Source organism: Labeo rohita, chromosome 13, assembly GCF_022985175.1.
Source record: "Labeo rohita strain BAU-BD-2019 chromosome 13, IGBB_LRoh.1.0, whole genome shotgun sequence".
Classification (NCBI taxonomy): domain Eukaryota; kingdom Metazoa; phylum Chordata; class Actinopteri; order Cypriniformes; family Cyprinidae; genus Labeo; species Labeo rohita.
Genome location: NC_066881.1, coordinates 9000655 through 9019741, shown reverse-complemented (window position 1 = coordinate 9019741; position 19087 = coordinate 9000655). Strand labels below are relative to the sequence as shown.

General features: G+C 36.2%; 1 protein-coding gene across 1 annotated transcript; it reads right to left on the bottom strand.

Annotated features, from left to right (window-relative positions):
- Nucleotides 1–12360: 12360 nt before the first annotated feature.
- aifm2 (apoptosis inducing factor mitochondria associated 2) lies at nt 12361–17715 on the bottom strand. The gene is made up of 9 exons (XM_051125188.1): nt 17617–17715; nt 16912–17098; nt 16712–16827; nt 16508–16627; nt 16302–16394; nt 16108–16216; nt 14415–14567; nt 12937–13137; nt 12361–12791 (listed from the first exon to the last, which is right to left on the bottom strand). The coding sequence occupies exons 2-9, from the start codon at nt 17084–17086 to the stop codon at nt 12637–12639; spliced, it is 1122 nt and encodes a 373-aa protein (XP_050981145.1). The 5' UTR covers nt 17087–17098; nt 17617–17715; the 3' UTR covers nt 12361–12636.
- Between the last annotated feature and the right edge of the window lie 1372 nt (nt 17716–19087).

The following is a 19087-nucleotide window of genomic DNA, read 5'->3' as shown; positions in this document are numbered from 1 at the left end:
ATCTTTTTAGCTCTTTTTAGGTCTTGGTCTGCTTTTTAGGTCTTGGTCACACCAGGGTTCGGATGGCAGCATTCACACTTATTCAAACGAACCGCACTTACAGAGCAATCGCACCAGGGTTCGTTTTAATCAAACCAAACATGACAAGTGTGAACGCACCCTTAGTCATAGTCTTTTGACTAAAATGCCATTTAATTTTAGTCATATTTTAGTCAACTGAATTGTTTTAGTTTTAGTCTAGTTTTAGTTGACTGAATATCATAAGATTTTTTTCTACAGTAGATTTAGTCAGCTAAAATCTAATGGGTTTAGTTACAGTGTAATGCATTTATTAAGCATTTCTCTGAAATTCGTTTGATATTAAGGTTTTATTGTGATAGACACAGATTTAAATGACATGCAACATGCCTGTATATTAGAATTAAATGAAACCACTTCTCATAATAAAACAAGAACATGGTCTTCTTTACAATGACATAACAATGGTTATGTAGGCTATTATGCATTCTTTATAACAGTTTATCACATTCTTCATTCTTTCAAGCAGACATTTTTATTTATATAAATAAATTGAGATTAATATTAATTAGGGCTACTGAAGTGATTCAGTCAAGAGTAGTGAGTGATTTTCTGTGTTAACATCAATGCAACAGTCAATAGCAACTAAATTAGGCTGCTGTCCCTTTAAAACCGAACGCACGGATGCAATGTACTAATACACATCCGATATTCTCCCAACTGTTTACATTCACCTAAGACATAACCGAGTGTGTTTACATGAATACTCGTCAAAATGGAGAGTTCAACATAATTTTGTGTGTATTTCTCTGTTCATGAGACACAAAAAAAGTACTTGTGTGCGCTCAGAAAACCGGACTGAACTGACTTCTCTTTTGCGTCGTCAAATTTATCCAATGTACGCATCTAACCTCCTAACCGTGCAGAAGATTCATTCTGAATGAATCTCTTACCAAATCATCCCTCCCTAACATTTTCGGCTCATTTTTATCAATCGCAGATTTTCATCATAGACATTCAAAATAAGTTTTTATTTTATTATTTTTATGTTTATATTGATGAAAAATGATGGTGGAGAAAATTCTGACAAAAATTAATCGTCAACCAACTTAACACCGCATTAACACCATTATATTGTTCATTCAGAGTGATTCGCGAATTTGGAACACACACAAACACAAGAGGCGGGATTTATCATGTGAACCAATCACAGTTGAACATAACCAGTCATACCCAGCCATATCATTAAATGTAATGCATTTATTAAGCATTTCGCTAAAATTACCAAACTCATTGAATAGGTTTGATATAAAGGTTTTATCATGATAGACACAGATTTAACTAACATGCAACATGCCTTTATATTAAAATGAAATGAAACCACTTTTCATAAAGAAACAAGAACATGGTCTTCTTTTCAATGAAATACCAATAGTTATGTAGGCTATTATGCATTCTTTATAACAATTTGTTTATCTCAGACATATTTATTTACATAAATAAATAAATTGAGATTAATATTAATTAGGGTCTCTTTAGAAAAACAATGGTTTATACTCTGTTATATTTTGTAATTTTGGCCTTGTTTTATTTTTGTACTGTTTTTTTTCCTCAGCCAACATTTTGAGGCACTGCCTCCCTTGCCTCCTTAAAGGAAATGGCCCTGATGATATAAAACATGGGTTGAAGTTTGAGTATTTCTCTATAGATGTATGCTCACTGTGCATGCATGTATACGCACTTGATGTTCGTTCTTCTCTCTGAGGGCCTTGTAAACAGAAGGATCTCTGTGTTTCATATTCAGCACAGATGTCCATTTCTTTATGTGTCTGCGTCTGAGACAGGGAGTGGCAGGACGGTACTGCATTAGCCCCTGGCTGCTGCCCAAGAAACTCCACACCAAAATCAATTTAGGCACTTGAGAAAAACAGAATGTGCCCAGCCACCATCTTTGCCTACACTTCTTCCGCCAAGCTTCTGCAAAGACCTACCCTCTAGCCATTATGCACCACAGATTCTGTCAGCATTGAATAGGTGATTCATCCTCAATATGATTTATATATATTAACGTGCATTTGTTGCCACATCTTCAGTGCCATGTACGACCCTTCCGCTCACAGAGTGGAAAGTTTGACTGTGGAAGGAATTGAAAAGACTGTTGTAATATTTCTGCAGGTTAGCAGATGCTTTTAATCTAATGCAAATAACACTTGACCACTGACAGATTGTGTTAATGGAGCAACCTGTTGCTTTGGCTCAATTGAATTTATAAAGGGGAGACACCATCTGTAATCCAATTTGAATAAAAACTAGGCTAAATGGTGTCTACCCTGAGATTATAAGTAGCACTATACTTATCGGCTGCCTGTACCAGGAAGTGGATTGGTAGCTTTTTGCATATTAGTAGTCTCAAACTCTTGGCGCCGTCCCTCCAACAGGACAGTAAATTGATCTAACAAAGTCTCCAGTTCCTGGGTCATCCTGCTTGTGGAATGAGTTTTCAATATTCACATTGAAACGTCTATCTGTAGACAGTCTCCAGCATTAAGAAGCTGTAGTTTGTCATAAAAGATATTCAGTGCACGTACAGTAAGAGTGAGTTTGAGAAGTTTTATTCCACTGAGTAATAATGCTCACTTTTTTCAAAGTGACCTCAAAAATTTATGTCGTAAAACACTTTTGAAAACTATTATGTGCCCCAAACCACTTTCGGTCTGACACTGAAGATAAATTTAAGGTTTAAATAATTGCTTTCCGATTTTTACAATGTGAACTGTGAGGACAGGAAGGTCAGAGTATTTCCCATATTAAATCCAGTTAGTTTTGATTGTTTTTGTCTCTATTTAGTAGGACATAATTTATAAAGGGGACATCAGATGCAAAATTCACTTTTACTTGGTGTTTGCATATAAGTGTCTTAGCAGTGTGTGGACTTAACCACCCTACAATGATAAAAATCCATTCACTCCTTTTTTTAATTCCCAAAAAACCTAAACAGTCTCAATAATCAAGCGGTTTTGATTTTCTGAGCAGTATGACATCATAGTGTTCAAGCCCCGCCTACAACCGCTGATGTACTGTCCCGTATTAGCATATATTAGCACACCCTCGGCCAGTTGTTTACGTTGTTTACTGTCTGCCATTTTCTCCGCACTCAAGCAGTTAGACATGCTACTTTAAAAAAGTAATTAGTTATAGATACTAGTTACTTATCACAAACAGTAACTGAGTTAGTAAGTTAGTTAGTAGTTACATCATTATAAAAGTAGCTAATTATCAGGGAAACTCTTGTGCTACAAAAAAAAAAAAGTTCAAACATGTCATATATCTTGGATGCCCCCAATATTAAATATGGTAAATTAATAGAACATTGTACACTAATCTACACTATTTTAATGTTCTGTGGGACAATGTGAGAGACAGCTTCCAGGGGCTAAATACCACATTATTGGGGTCGCTTCAACGTCCAGACATGTAAAACATCACGAAAACGCTGTTACCTTCTCGGGTTGAAGACCGTACATTTTACTTTTATTTGTGTACAGTGATAGTAACAACAAAACAATGTGCTTTTGTAAAATAAAGAACTACTTTTAAGTGAAGTAAGTCAAGTCAAAAACAAATATTCTCTGATAAAGTAATCCGTATGATACCAACGTGAGCTCCAGTTTTCCCCATCTAAACTCATCTCTAATGTAATCATGCCCACGAGTGGCTATGCTTTTTGTAAATTTTAAACATCCACGTGAGACGCGTGGACATGTGGGTAAACACCCACATCACCTCTGTAAACAAACGTGAACACGGCAACTAAGTCTCGTAAGCAAAGAAGGTAATTTGTAGTTTGATGTAAAATTGAACATAAGAGTCTTCATTTTCTCCCGACATCAGAGCCACTGAGAACGCAGTAGATTAGTTTTGTTTTTAATGGTAACACACCACCAAATACACAAAAAAATGAAAGAGAGGGGCTTGGTGAGCAGTAGCTTATGTTCATTTAAAGAGACATGCACTGAAATGGGTCACTGTAAACAGAGCTGTTTTTGACAATGTAAAAAGGTAGTTGTTTTATATGACTGTTGAGGAATTTTAACCAAAGTGTGTTGCAAACATTTCATGTAAACCCAGAAGAGTCATACCAACTTTAACATCCAATAATCATCCAATCATAGCAACATCCGATGTCGCCTTTAAAAGTGTACTTAACTGTGATAAGAAAGTCATGAAAGTGTACTCTCTGTAAGTACAATTATGTGGCCTTTTATTTCATTAATATTATATTATCTAAAAGTATGTATTTAAAAATAGTCTTTGAAGATTTGAAGTGCACTACAAGTGCACATCAGTGCAGTCAAGTGCACTTTTTTCCACAAGGGATATCTGATCCCTTTAAGAGCAAGGTAGTTTGAAACAAACAATCTAATATGTTCCTGTAACTTTCATGGAACAAAAAAAAAAGACTAAGAACGGAGCAGCTGACACTGCTCATGGAGAGCTATTTGGAAATTACAGGCTGGGGTGTTAAGGAAGGAGCTAAGGTCTCCAGGAGTGTAGCTCTCAAAGAAGTTATGTATTACTGGTTCATTAAAATCTACCATAACATCACAAGTTAATTCAGTGTAAAATACAGACTTTGACCACATGCAGTAATTATAATATCATGTTTAGAGTGCTGATTTAATCTTACCACAAATCCACAAACTATTGCTAACATATGAAGGGAAATTGTGAATTAATTGCAAGTAAATGAGGAACTGATTGAATTGTGAAAAGCAAGTGTTATACTAGATAGTGATAACAAGTGTTTGGAGGGGAGTGGTTAAAAAAAGTACAAGTTATTTGAGCATCTTCCAGCAGTACTGCTGCTGTTCCTGTATGAAACTGATACACTATTACTGCATTTGTATGACGCAGCACATTTTTGCAGAATCTGCAACTCCTGTAGGAAGCACTGAGAGAGGATGAGCACTTATGGGCTGCATGCAACATTCCATCCCACAGGAGACCATGTGAGAGATACTTTGAGACCAATGGTGCATTGCACTAGTTGACAGTCCATTACCTGGTAGTCTAAAATATTTGTTTTGTATTGTAAAATATGTTTTAAAATACACTGACCAAAATTATAAACGCAAAACTTTCGTTTTTGCCCCAATTTTTCATGAGCTGAGCTCAAAGATCTAAGACTTTTTCTATGTACACAAAAGGCCTATTTCTCTCAAATATTGCTCACAAATCTGTCTAAATCTGTGTTAGTGAGCACTTCTCCTTTGCCGAGATAATCCATCCACCTTACAGGTGTGGCATATCAAGATGCTGATTAGACAGCATGATTATTGCACAGATGTGCCTTAGGCTGGCCACAATAAAAGGTCACTCTAAAATGTGCAGTTTTACTGTATTGGGGGGGTTGATCATAGAGTTAATCAGGTTGTTGATCATGGCCTGTGGAATGTTGGTCCACTCCTCTTCAATAGCTTTGTAAGGTTGATGGATATTGGCAGGGACTGGAACATGCTGTAGTATAGGCCGATCCAGAGCATCCCAAACATGCTTAATGGGGCTGTGCATTATCATGCTGCAACATGAGGTGATGGTCGTGGATGAATGGCACAACAATGGGCCTCAGGATCTCAACACGGTATCTCTGTGCATTCAAAATGCACCTGTGTTCGTTGTCTATAACATACGCCTGCCCATACCATAACCCCACCGCCACCATGGGCCACTCGATCCACAACGTTGACATCAGCAAACCGCTCACCCACACAACGCCATACACGCTGTCTGCCATCTGACCTGTACAGTGAAAACCGGGATTCATCCGTGAAGAGAACACCTCTCCAAAGTGCCAGACACCATCGAATGTGAGCATTTGCCCACTCAAGTCGGTTACGACGACGAACTGCAGTCAGGTGGAGACCCCTATGAGGACGACAAGCATGCAGATGAGCTTCCCTGAGATGGTTTCTGACAGTTTGTGCAGAAATTCTTTGGTTATGCAAACCAATTGTTGCAGCAGCTGTCCGGATGGCTGGTCTCAGATGGTCTTGGAGTTGAAGATGCTGAATGTAGAGGTCCTGGGCTGGTTCAATTTACGGACAACAGCTCTGGTGGACATTTCTGCAGTCAGCATGCCAATTGCACGCTCCCTCAAAACTTGCAACATCTGTGGCATTGTGCTGTGTGATAAAACTGCACATTTTAGAGTGGCCTTTTATTGTGGCCAGCCTAAGGCACACCTGTGCAATAATCATGCTGTCTAATCAGCATCTTGATATGCCACACCTGTGAGGTGGATGGATTATCTTGGAAAAGGAGAAGTGCTCACTAACACAGATTTAAAACAGATTTGTAAAAAATATTAGAGAGAAATAGGCCTTTTGTGTACTTAGAAAAAGTCTTAGATCTTTGAGTTCAGCTCATGAAAAATTGGGGGCAAAAACAAAAGTATTGCGTTAATAATTTTGGTCAGTGTATGTTTTTTGAGAAACATATTTGGTACATCTGGCTTTTATGGCTCATATAGTATGATATAGGAGAATATGGCAATAGGGTCTGGCTGCAGACATGCACCTGCATTTTCAAGACCTGCATAAATAAATAAAATAAAATAAAAATAAAATAGACTGCAAGTGATGTCACTTCCGGAAGTGCAGTTGTCCGAGAGTGCAGGTCTGAAAATGCAAGTGAATGTCTGCAGCCAGACACTTCTCCAATATGGAGCTCATAAGTGAGGAGACAAAAACACCTCAGATGTATGCAGAGGCCCAGACTGGGCAAAAATAAGCAATTTGGTGCAGTTGCTGATATTTATATGGTCAAAAAGTAAGATGATGTAAGATGATAGCTTGTAAATCAATGCGATCTTTATAACATTATAGCAGAGTACATATAAATATCAGTTGTCACTCTATATTTACCAATAATATGTTTTATTAAGATGACATTTAAATGCTTAGTTAATGATTCAGGCTCTGGAGGGCAAAATATGTAATGCAGTACAATGCAACAATGATTGAAAGATGAAATACTTTATTTAATTACTCAAAAGCCTGATGCATCATCTTTACTCACATTTCTACAGGATTTTTGTAAAGAAAATAAAATGACATTAATAATCAAGTAAACCTAAGTTTATACCAGCCACTGAATAAAATAACTTTAAAAAAGGTAATTGCACATTTTTATCTCGCAATTCTGACTTTTTTTCTCAGAATTACGTGATATTAACTTGCAATAGCCAGTTATAAGTCAGAATTGTGAGACACAAACTCGCAATTATGAGAAATAAACTTGCAATTCTGATAAAGTCAGAATTGCATGATATAAACTTGCAGTTCTAAAGTGTATCCTCAGAATTGCGAGTTTATATCTTGCAGTTGACTTTTTCCTCAGAATTGAGTTTATATCTGGCAATTCTGACTTTTTTCTTGCAAATGCAAGTTTGCATCTCGCAAATCTGACTTTTTTCTCAGAATTGTGAGATATACCTGTACAACAGGTTTTTTTAGCAAAGTTTTAATCATGTTTATAATTTGAGGCCCTAGAAATTTGCATTTCAAATAGGAAACAGTAGGCTTTATAGGGTCATAGGCCTGTTTTTGTTGCATACGTGGTACGTCATAGTTCACTCACCTAATTTAGCCCTCATGTGACTTGTGTGGCAATTTAATAATTTTACACCTAAATTCCATCATAAATATGTGTGGGTAGAAAAATGTTCTGTCCTAATCACTGACAAAAATGTACTCTTAATGTCCTGTGACAGGACCCTTAATGTCCTGTATGAATCAATCCACTGTTGAATCTTTTTCCCTGAACTTTGAGGACAAGGTTGGCATGCTTGGAATACTTGGTTTGTTTTGTAAATTAGAGCCGGAGAGAGGGCAGTTATTAAATCACAAATTATTTAATCTTGTTAATGAGGGTTTTCTTAAGGTAATTCCAAACGTACACTAGAATATAGTGATGTATACTGTGTAAAACAAAATATATTTAACGGAGCACAATAAGGCCATTCATTACAATCTCCCAAACATACCATGGGAAATGTTTAATTTTTTAAAACAGTTTGCAGTGAGCCAGAGGACAACGGTTACGAGGAAAACGTGTAGTAGAAAATGCATAAGAAATGTGAATCTAATGATTACTACAGTGTTGTAAATTAGTTAATCATAATTCATTTTGGAGCTAACTGAATTTTCGAAGGAGGCCAGATAGATGTTTGCCTAGGGGAAACCCAGGATGCTGGAGGTTATGTGATGTGTTATTCATTATAACGTTAACCACAAGATGAGCCCATGTGTTTTGGAGAGAGTTCACAATGACGTCTGACTTCTTTAAGCCATGTGATCTGGCTACAATTAACTTTTTCACAGGTGTTGATATTGAAACAGGCATATTAAAAATAAGCAATTTCCCAGAGGAACATTTCACGACAATTCAATTATCGACAAACAGTGAAGTCTGAAAGATTAGTTCTGGTTCAGAATGACCTGCAGTTGAACATTTACTTCCGCTCAAAGACTTTTGCTCTAAAGAAATAGTTCACCCAAAAATGAAGACTTGGTGAATATTTACTCAGTCTTAGGCCATCCAAGATGTAGATGAGTTTGTTTCTTTATCAGAACAGATTTGAAGAAATGTAGCATTACATCACTTGTTCACCAGTAGATCCTCTGTAGTGAATGGGTGCCATCAGAATGAGAATACAAACAGCTGATAAAAACATCACAATAATCCGACACATGACTTCAGTCCATCAAATAATGTCTTATGAAATAAAAAAGCTGCATTTTTGTAAGAAACAAATCTATTATTAAGGCATTTTAACTTTAAACCGGTGCCAAAATATGAGTTTCATTAGTCCATCCACTGTTATCCTCTAGTAAATGGTGCTTGATCTATGCCTGTTTCTCTCCTGATTCAAGCAAGATCATTTTTAAGGATAGAAGATTTCTATTTGGAAGCAAGTTAAAAACATCTTCACGATGGATTTGTTTATTGCAAACACAGATTTTTACTTCACAAGACATTAATTGATGGACTGGAGTGGTGTGGTTTACTTGTGGATTATTGTGATGTTTTTATCATCTGTTTGGACTCTCATTCTGATGGCACCCATTCACTGCAGATGATCCATTGGTGAGCAAGTAAAGTAATGCTAAGTAATGAAATTTTTCCAAATCTGTCTCATCTGTGAACTACTCCTTTGAAATAAAAACATAGAGAGAACACAGTGGACTATTTGAATCTGCTTACTCACTCAAACATAAGATTTATTTGGTGAGCATTGATGAACGCCTTTATATCTGTCTCCCTTCAAAGTGAAAGAATTCAATTGTCTGTCTGCCTATATCATTCACTGCTTTTTGACTGAGCAGAGACGAGACATCATGCATTCCCTGATGATATTTTAAATGTTTTTTGGAAACTCTCTTGCATCTCATGTTTACATTTTATGCATTTTTAATCTTAGATTTCTCATGTTTTGCTGAGTCACATCAGTGCAAAATTGTATATCCACCAACAAAAAAACCATCAGGGGGATTGAGGTGTTAGGCCTGTATTTAAGTGGATACTTACTAGGAATGAATGCTGCTGACATGCTGCTTTTAAACTCAGCAATGATTTATTTATGACCATATGATGGCTCTATAAATTGAATGTCATAACTCTCATAAAAAGATGTCATGATGTCAGCTCATCAAAACAAACCATCAGCAATACTTCTAGTAAAGTATAAGTAACCAGAAGCTCAAATGTGACCCTGGACCACAAAACCAGTCATAAGGGTCAATTTTTTGAAAGTGAGATTTATACATCATAAATAAATAAATAAGCTTTCCATTGATGTATGGTTTGATTGAAGAATATTTGGCAGAGATACAACTATTTGAAAATCTTGAATCTGAGAGTGTAAAAAAAATCAAAGTATTGAGAAAATCATCTTTGAAGCTGGTGAAAGTTTACATCTGATATGGGTTTCAGAAGTAGTTGCGGCAAAATAGTTCGGTAGCACCACCTATAAAATTTCAACAAAATCATGTATGCTTCACACACATGTACAAAATTCGGTAGACACACGTAACACAAATATCTACAAAAACGTTCCCCGGTATGAAGTCCGAAACCGGAAGTGTGTTCTTTTGATTTTCTCTGCGAGTTTTGTGCCGTTTTTGCCATTTACAGGCGTCGTTTTTTAACGACCTCCTCCTAGAGATTTATTCAGATCAACACCAAATTTGGTCAGTGTAATCTAAAGCCATTTGTGAAGTTAAATTGCGAAGATTAAAGCGTGTGTTCATGGCGGCCTGACAAACTTTGATGTTTCACCATGAAACAGGAAGTTATTGTAATTCAGACATACAATGTCCTATCTGCACCAAAATGTACGTTTGATACTGAACACATGGCCATGAACATATTTAGTTATAGCCGTAGCGCCAACTGCTGGCATCAGAAAGTGGCATGTTTTACACTCTAACAAACTCCTCATAGAGATTAAATGACACCAACTTTATATTTAATTAGTCTACTCTAAATGCCTTTGCAATGATAAAATTGCGAAGATCTTGAGTTTTTGTTAAAGAGCGTGTCTGTGGTGGCCTGACAAACTTAGATGTTTCACCACGTAAAAGGAAGTTGTTATAACTCAGTCATACAATGTCCGATCTCCCCCAAACTTCACATGTTCGAGAAGAATCCTCGCCTGAACACATCTAAAGGCCAATATTTTGTTATAATCATAGCGTCATGCACTGCTGACAACAGGAAACTACGTGCTTTATACTAACTTAAACATGCAATGTTTGCACATGCCGTCACATGTCCTGGCCTGAAGACATCTAAAGGCCAATATTCAGTTATAATCATAGTGCCACTGGTTGGCAACAGGATGCTTTGCACTAACTCAAACATACCATGTTCAATCTGCACCAAATTTCATGTTTAATAAAAGTGCTGGCCTGAAGACATCCACATGCCAATATCCAGTGTTAGTCATAGCGCAAGTAGTAGCAGGAAGTTTGGCACATATAAATGACTTTGACATATTCCTCCTGTTTACCACTTTAAATGCATATTGCCCACCATTCGCTGTTTTCCTAAAGCCACCGGGTGGTGTTGAGCCCGGGTGCGAGGGCTCTTTCAACGCTGCTTGCAGCTTTAATTTTATTTGTGTTTGGAAGATGAACAAATATCTTGTGGGTTTGGAATGCCATGAGGGTCAGTAAATGATAAGAGTAAATGATAAATGATGAAGAAAAACAGGATATTGTCTGAATGCCATAAAACTACAACCAAACTAAAACAACCTCTGAATTGAATCAGTGCCTGTGTGACCCAGACTCAACTCCAACTGTGGGTCGTGACTGTGAGCTTCTCAAAGTTGGAATTTATGGCAGTATTGCCATTTAAAGACCACTTGTATCCAAGGCCAACGCGCAAAGATGTGTAACCTGATAGAAAGAACACAATACCTTGATTTCAGGACAATATATCAAGAGTTTCATGAGCACCAAATGCCAACAGCCTTCCCAGTCACCAGCTCCAAACATGACTGCACCACTCTGGAGCAGTGATTTCCAGCTCTGGAGGCTGTCTTTGTGATCCACTCCAGTTCTCTCTGCAGTGCAGTAACCCAGTACGTCAGGACATTTCAAAAGGAATAATATGCATCTCACAGTGCAGTGTGCATTTCTTGGTCTTTTTTAGTCTTATGAATGACTCCAAATTAGTATTTATATAGATATTTTACACTAAATCGAATTTAAAATGTGAAAATAACCCTTTTAGCCCCAAAATGATATCACCACGCTATCGATGTGTGATGCATGATGAGATTATGTGACAACAATGTAGTGCATTGCTGAATCAGACAGATTACAATTCCATTTTGGTGTTACTAGAAGAGTAGAAATGACACTGGACCTTTGCAAACTTGATTAGACAGCCTTAATGGTTTCTTAAAAATGATGTAGGCTCATTTAATTTCCTTCACTTTGTGTGTATTAGTTCAGAAAACCATATAAGTAAAGGCATTCACTGTTTATAAATCGTTTTAAGTAAACTCACAAAGTTGGTTGTGCAGTTTTGGAACATTTTTGAAAATATATATTATTTTTAATGTCAGTAATTATGAAAAACAATATCTACTCAGTGACTCAGCATCTTGTTTTGTTGACCAGGGGGATTTGATTTATATTGTATGATTGCCCTCTAGTGGAGAAACACCAGCAGTTCATCAAACATCACGTGGTCAATGCAGGAAGATATGAGAGCAAACTACTATCAACAAAGAATAATAAGAGCAAACTACATTATGAATGTAAATGGATTTATTTCTTTAACAAATTTATACATATGTAAAATGGTACTTTTTAATGTTCTCAGCACAAATTACAAACAGTTCATGATGTTATATGGAAATATATACAATGATGGTTATTTGTGCAATATAAAGCATCCTTCTGTTCATCTGGTTTAATTTAATATTAATGCAATGATAAAAGTAAAAATAATTTTGTTAAAAAGTGATGAATCAAGTCAAGTAAAACAGAACTGTTATAGTTCAGACATTTTGAGTATAATGTAACATGGACTATTAGCATTGTGTTAATTAGGGGATTTTTGGCCCATTTCCCTCCAGCTCTTCCACAGCAGCAAGCTTTGGCTCTTACCCTTGGTGACCAGAAAGCGAGGTAGTTTACAGCCATTAAACTGGCCTACTCCAGCATCCTTGCCCATAGCAATCAGCATAGTCACATTTCCTGATAGGGAAAAAGACATTGATCAATGGACAAAAAGTGCTATGAAACTGATCGAGAAACCTGTCTGAATTGTATGTATTATAAAAGAACTGCGTGAAATTAACTTTAAAGAGCTGAAGAAAAATCACTGGGTGATGGTTGTTACCTGTGTGATACGAGGTTAAACATTTTCCTTTCAGAGTGTTTATGATATTGGTGGCAGCAACCGAACCATGAAGTCCAGCATGATACGCCAACTTGGGTTCATTGAGATTGGCACAGTCACCCACAGCATACACATTGTCAAAGCCTTCTACTTGCAGGTGCTGGTTGACCTTCAGAGCACCATTCTCGGCCATACTTGCATCTGAAATATGAAAAAAAAAAGATAAAATATAAACAGAGAGCGAGAGAGTGGGTGAAGGATTAACAAGTTAAATTAGGTGATACAAGGAAACAACTACTACAAGTCAACTTCCACGGGAAGTTTTGCAACAGCACAAGTACATAATATCACAACCAGGGTTGGGGATACAGAATTCATGCTCATATTTAAATAAAGTACAATTAAAATTGGAAGTGTAGTTTTTAATAAGATGGAAGTGTAGTTTTTTAATACAAGATTATCCTGTATGAATTAGCCATAAATATGTTATCATGCACACAAAATATAGGGTAATCCAAAAACATTCACATATAACATGTGTTTGAAATACCACCTATTAAAAAAATATTCCTTTTGCATATATTTTATTTGGACCATATGGAAATTAACTTTTTTTTCTCCAAGAAATTCTTTAAAGCATTAGATCACTTCCAGAATAAACATTTCCTGATCATTTACTCACCTCCATGCCATCCAAGATGTTCATGTCTTTCTTTCTTCACTCACAAAGAAATCTTTTTAGGAAACATTCCAAGATTTTTAGTGGACTTCAATAGGAGCCAATGGGTTAAAGGTCCAAATTGCAGTTTCACTGCAGCTTCAAAGGGCTCTACATAATCCCATCTGAGAAATAAAGGTCTTATCTAGTGGAAAAATAAAAGTGGAAATATCCCATTGGAAAGGTCACGCGTCTTTAGTTCTTAAAAAAGGTAGTATAGGGCGTATATTTAATTGCGTGTTTACTTTGTAAACACTGTTTTGGTACTTCTGCATATGTCACGCATGACCTTTCCAACGTGACTGTAACGTGTGAGGGTGAGCTAGTGCAAGATGAGCATTTGTGGTTAAAAAGTATAGAATTTTATTTTTTTTTTAGAAAATGACCAATCGTTTTGCTAGATAAGACCCTTATTCCTTGGTTGGGATTGTGTAGAGCCCTTTAAAGCTACATTAAAACTGCAATTTGGACCTTCAACCCGTTGCCTCCCATTGAAGTCCACTATATGGAGAAAAATCCTGGAATGTTTTCTTAAAAAAAACGTAGTTTCTTTGCGACTGAAGAAAGAATATTATTCATGACATAATTATGTTCCAAAACGAATGAAATTCTGTCGCTGTATGACTTTCTTTTGAGATGCAATTGAGTGAATTCACATAAAGCAAAATCCCATTTGAGAATGTAAATAAAACTACTAAGATTAGATTTCAACAATCACAAATAACTATTAGCTCATTTATTACATACAAAAAGCACTTACTCAGACTAGATCTGTATGCTTCAGAGTTGATCTTATTTCCTGTGCAGCAGATGACTAGATCAGCAGTGACCTGATCGTTCTGATTGGTCTTGACCACCATGTCTTTCCGATACACATTCAACTCCAGCTCATTAAGGTTTGTCACTTTCCGCTCTGCATTTAGGCACATAGGAAAAAAGAGAAGAAAACAGCTTGCTTTAGATGACCGAAAACATGCACGTTTATGTTATACACTACTAAGTCATAGGCCATTAGTAGTTTTCCCAACAATAAATGGCTTTAAGTCAGTCATTTCTATCTTTTGCTGTTGAGTGTCAGTAGGAGATATCAGTTTACATTTTCAAATATTTTTTTGCCATTAATTGTAATAATCCAGTGAGGTTTTTTTATGCACAAGGAGCCAGTGCTCTACACATAGATCTGATCTCACCATCATCCATTCGGTCTGCGATTACATGTAGAAACAAAAACTAAGACAGACTAAATCCAGAAGAACTGTGGCAACATCTCCAAAACACTTGTAGAAACAATCCTGCAAAGCTACCTGAAAGCTACCTTGATCGCATACGTAAGAAATAATGTACAGTCAGTCAGTTACTGCAATATAAACACTTTTAGGATGATTAAAGTCCCCTCAGCTCCACACCCGGCTTTATTACATGGCTACAAATCAAACAAATCAATAGGTGGACAAAATATTGATTTCAGCTGTCAGCTGTATGTTATATTAAAGCTGTCATTAAAAAATTGGTTTCACTTTATTTTAAGGTCCAGTTCTCACTACTAATAAACCATTAACTACAACTTTTGGCTTAGTAAACTCCTAATTTGCTGCTTATTAATAGTAAGGTAGTTGTTAAGTTCAGGTACTGTGTAAGATTAGGGATGTAGAATATGGTTGTGCAGAAGAAATGATATAAACAGCCAATATGGTAATAATAATATTAATAGGCAAGATAAGAACTAGGTAATAGTAAGAATTGGTCCCTATACTACAGTGTTACCAGAAAAATATATGGAAGCCTGTTTCTGCCAATGAATAACAAATAAAATAAGGGTTATTGCGACTTTTTACCTCACAATTCAGACTTCTTCTCGGGATTGTGTGATACAAACTCGCAATTCTGAATTCGTTCTCACAAATGCGAGTTTGTTTCTCACAACTCTGACATTTTTCTCAGTATTTTGTGGTATAAACTCACAATTGTGAGTTATAAAGTCCCAATTTAAAGGGGAAAAAAGACTATGTTCTCAGAATTGCGAGTTTATATCTCACAATTCTGACTTTATAACTCGCAACAGTTTATCCTATACAATTCTGAGAAAAAAAAGTCAGAATTGTGAGATGTAAATTTGCAATTGTGAGAAAAAGGTCCATTACAATGCAACAAAAAAAAAACACAAGAATGAGAACTGCTTGTCTAATACTGACATTTTTTACAGTTATTATCAAAAGCTGCTTCCAGTTTGCATTTTGAAGTGCAGTTGGCAATCGACAAAAAACAGTATTCAAATTTAAGCAAATGTTTTTGTCGTTTGTGTTTTGAAACGCAGCAACTGTCAGTGTGCGACAATATGTTTCCCATCGAGTTACGTCAATATCTGTATCAGCAACACTGGGTCTCCAGTGTATCATATTTCTCACTGTAGTTCCCTGTAGATGCTAAGCAACTCCAACACGCAAGATCTTTACCTAACAACAGCTCCACCCCCTTTTCCAGCAGCACCTGTTTGGCTTGTTTTTTGACAGACGGCAATAGATCAGGATCAGCCACCTCCTCCCGTGGATGGATCAGAATCACCTAAATGAAATTTGCATGAGACAATCACAATTAAGCTCACAATTTAGAGTGCAAAACCCATGTGTGTGCGAATGCGGAGCCCTACCTTCTTGTCAGTATATTCAGTCCTGATCTCAGCAGCCATTTCAACTCCGGTGGTTCCACCACCAACAACTACAACCGTGGCTGCTTCCTGAATCTGAAACATTGAGTGAAAATGTAAATAAGTCTTGTTTTTCACAGATTAAGATGTGTTTTCAGTTAAGATCATTTCACACTGTTATGTAACAGCTTGAAATAAACACAACTCACCATTTTAACAAAGTCCTCATACTTCTGAATGGCTAATTGATAGGTGTCCACAGAATTGTGTTTGCCTGGGAAATGTCCGCTTGTTCCAGTACACAGAATGAGGTGTGAATAACGTACTTGCTGTAGATTAACACAGGCACGTATTAAACCTCACATTTGCTCATATTTTGTTTTCTTCTGCTGCAATATTGTAATATCACATACCTTTCCATTGTCAAGCACAACTGTTTGCGTTTCTGTGTCTATCTGTGTGACACGGCCTTGGAGGAAATTCAGTCCAAATGTCTCTTTGTATGGAATGAATGTCTGTTTCGCAAAACCTAAATGAACATACAAAAAAAAAAGCTGCATTATTGTATTATTCTGTTTGTTTTATTACATTAGGCATGGTATTATTAGCATACCAGGTTGAACTGAGGCACGCAGCGCTGCAATGTTGTGATGAAATGCATCCAATATGTCAATAAGCATAAAGGGCACTCCATGATGTTTAAGGTGTTGGGCAGCTGCAATGCCACCAAAACCACCGCCAACAATCACCACATGGACATTCCCGTCAATGGACACCTGACCACCCATAGTGCTTCACTACTGAGGAGAGAAAGAGACAAAACAATTAAAATGTCTTACAAAATTTCATTATTTTTTTCAGGATGAAATTAGAAAGCACAGAAATAGTAATATAAATGCTGCTAACGTTACTATCCTTTTTGATCAACTGAATGCATTCTTAAAAATTGTTAATTTTTTCAAAAAAATCTATCTATCCCCACATACATACATACATGCATATAAAGAAATACCCATTTTAATATTTCTAATTTCTACACGTTTTTTTTACTGTATGTCCAAAAAGACAAATGCACCTGTATTTGCAAGATAAAGAAGTGTTCCTGAATCTCATATAGCAATTTATTTATTTTAAAACAATTACTTAACCAGAAATGTTTTCAACATAAACAAAGTGGCCTACATCTATGTGCTCATATAATGGTAACGGTATATTCATATACTATGCCTGCGATCAACACACGCTATATTTCAGCAGAAAGCTCATACAAAAGCTCAAAATATTCTGCATGCAGCGTAAAAGTTTGTTGTATACTCACCAACTAACGTGTGGACGTTTGTGATTATGTAAAGCCCCGTATATTCTTCTTGCACACGGATATGTCTTTAGGTCTCTCTGCTTACAGAACTGCGTTATATCCAATGGTAGAGCACGTTGTATGGTGGTGGGCGGGTCTTTTCGTGATTGCGTTGCATTATAGCCAATGGTTAGCGAGCGAGTGGGCGTGTCTGTTTTGTTGCGTGAGTAGTGAAATGTCTGTTTTCCTTTTGCATACATACCAGTGAATTCTGCTCTCACAAGAGGTGAATCAAATACCAGGTAATGTTTAGAAATATATAAGTGCATATAAAACAAATCAACAAATAAATAATAAAGGCGATATTTTAACACACATGTTGTCAAACTGCAGTTGTCATTGTCACTTTTATTCACAGATGATTCATCGAAACACTTCACGTACCAGGTCAGAAGTTCAGCTGAGTCACGCTGACAAAGTTGAACTGATTTAAATCAGAATAGCTCTATCTTTTGACTACAAATTATTTTTACTACCAGTATGAGTATGTCAGTAAAAGATTTGTAAGGTTTACATTTCAAAGCAAATAAATCAAATGGCTATCACTGGCCAACGGGTTTTGTAAAAGCACAAAGCTTACATAAAAGAGCCAACTGTGCCATTTTACCTAAATCTGGATGTCATCATTACATAAGGATTATTAAGTAATTAATACATTAATAGCTCTCATTTTTAAAACTTATTTATTGTTCCAAGAATTAATTCCAAATGATTATTCGAAATATAATTAGACATAATATCGACGGCTATTGCAGTTTTCGATAATCGTTAAGTACGGTCATTTAAAACAGTTTTATAAAAGTTTTTACAGTTTTAAGTTTTAAAGACGTCTTTTCGCACTTTCACCAACAGATGGCGTTAAACGCTAAGTCCTTCAAAAATAAACGATTGTCGTCATTTATTGACTCTCGTGTTGTTCCAAACTTTTTTTGTGAAACAAAAGCAGCTGCTAGACAGCTGACAACCTCAGTCACCATTCACTTTATTGCATTTTTTGCTATATAATGAATATGAATGGTGACTGGGGCTGTCATTAGACCTGACGTTCCTTTTGTGTTGCACTGAACAAACAGCTATATGCGTTTGGAACAGCTTGTGCTTTGCTTTAATTCAAGTAGTTTGTTTAGTGAAAAGTACTCAAAAATTATACTCAATTGAAAGTACAGATACGCTGTGAAAATTAAAAGTAAGTATCTAGCCAAAAACATACATGAGTAAAAGTAAAACAGTACGACTTTAAATTTTAATCAAAAATTAGAAGTAACCTAGGAAAAGAAAAAAAACAAAACAAAACAAAACAAAAAAAGGAGATCTTGTTTCATCATTTTGAACCATTTTCTCAAAGCAAAGTGAAACTGCTTGAAAATAAAATGCATAAAATGTTTTGTCAGACAGACATACAAAAGTTTGATTAAAGGAAGAAAACAAAACA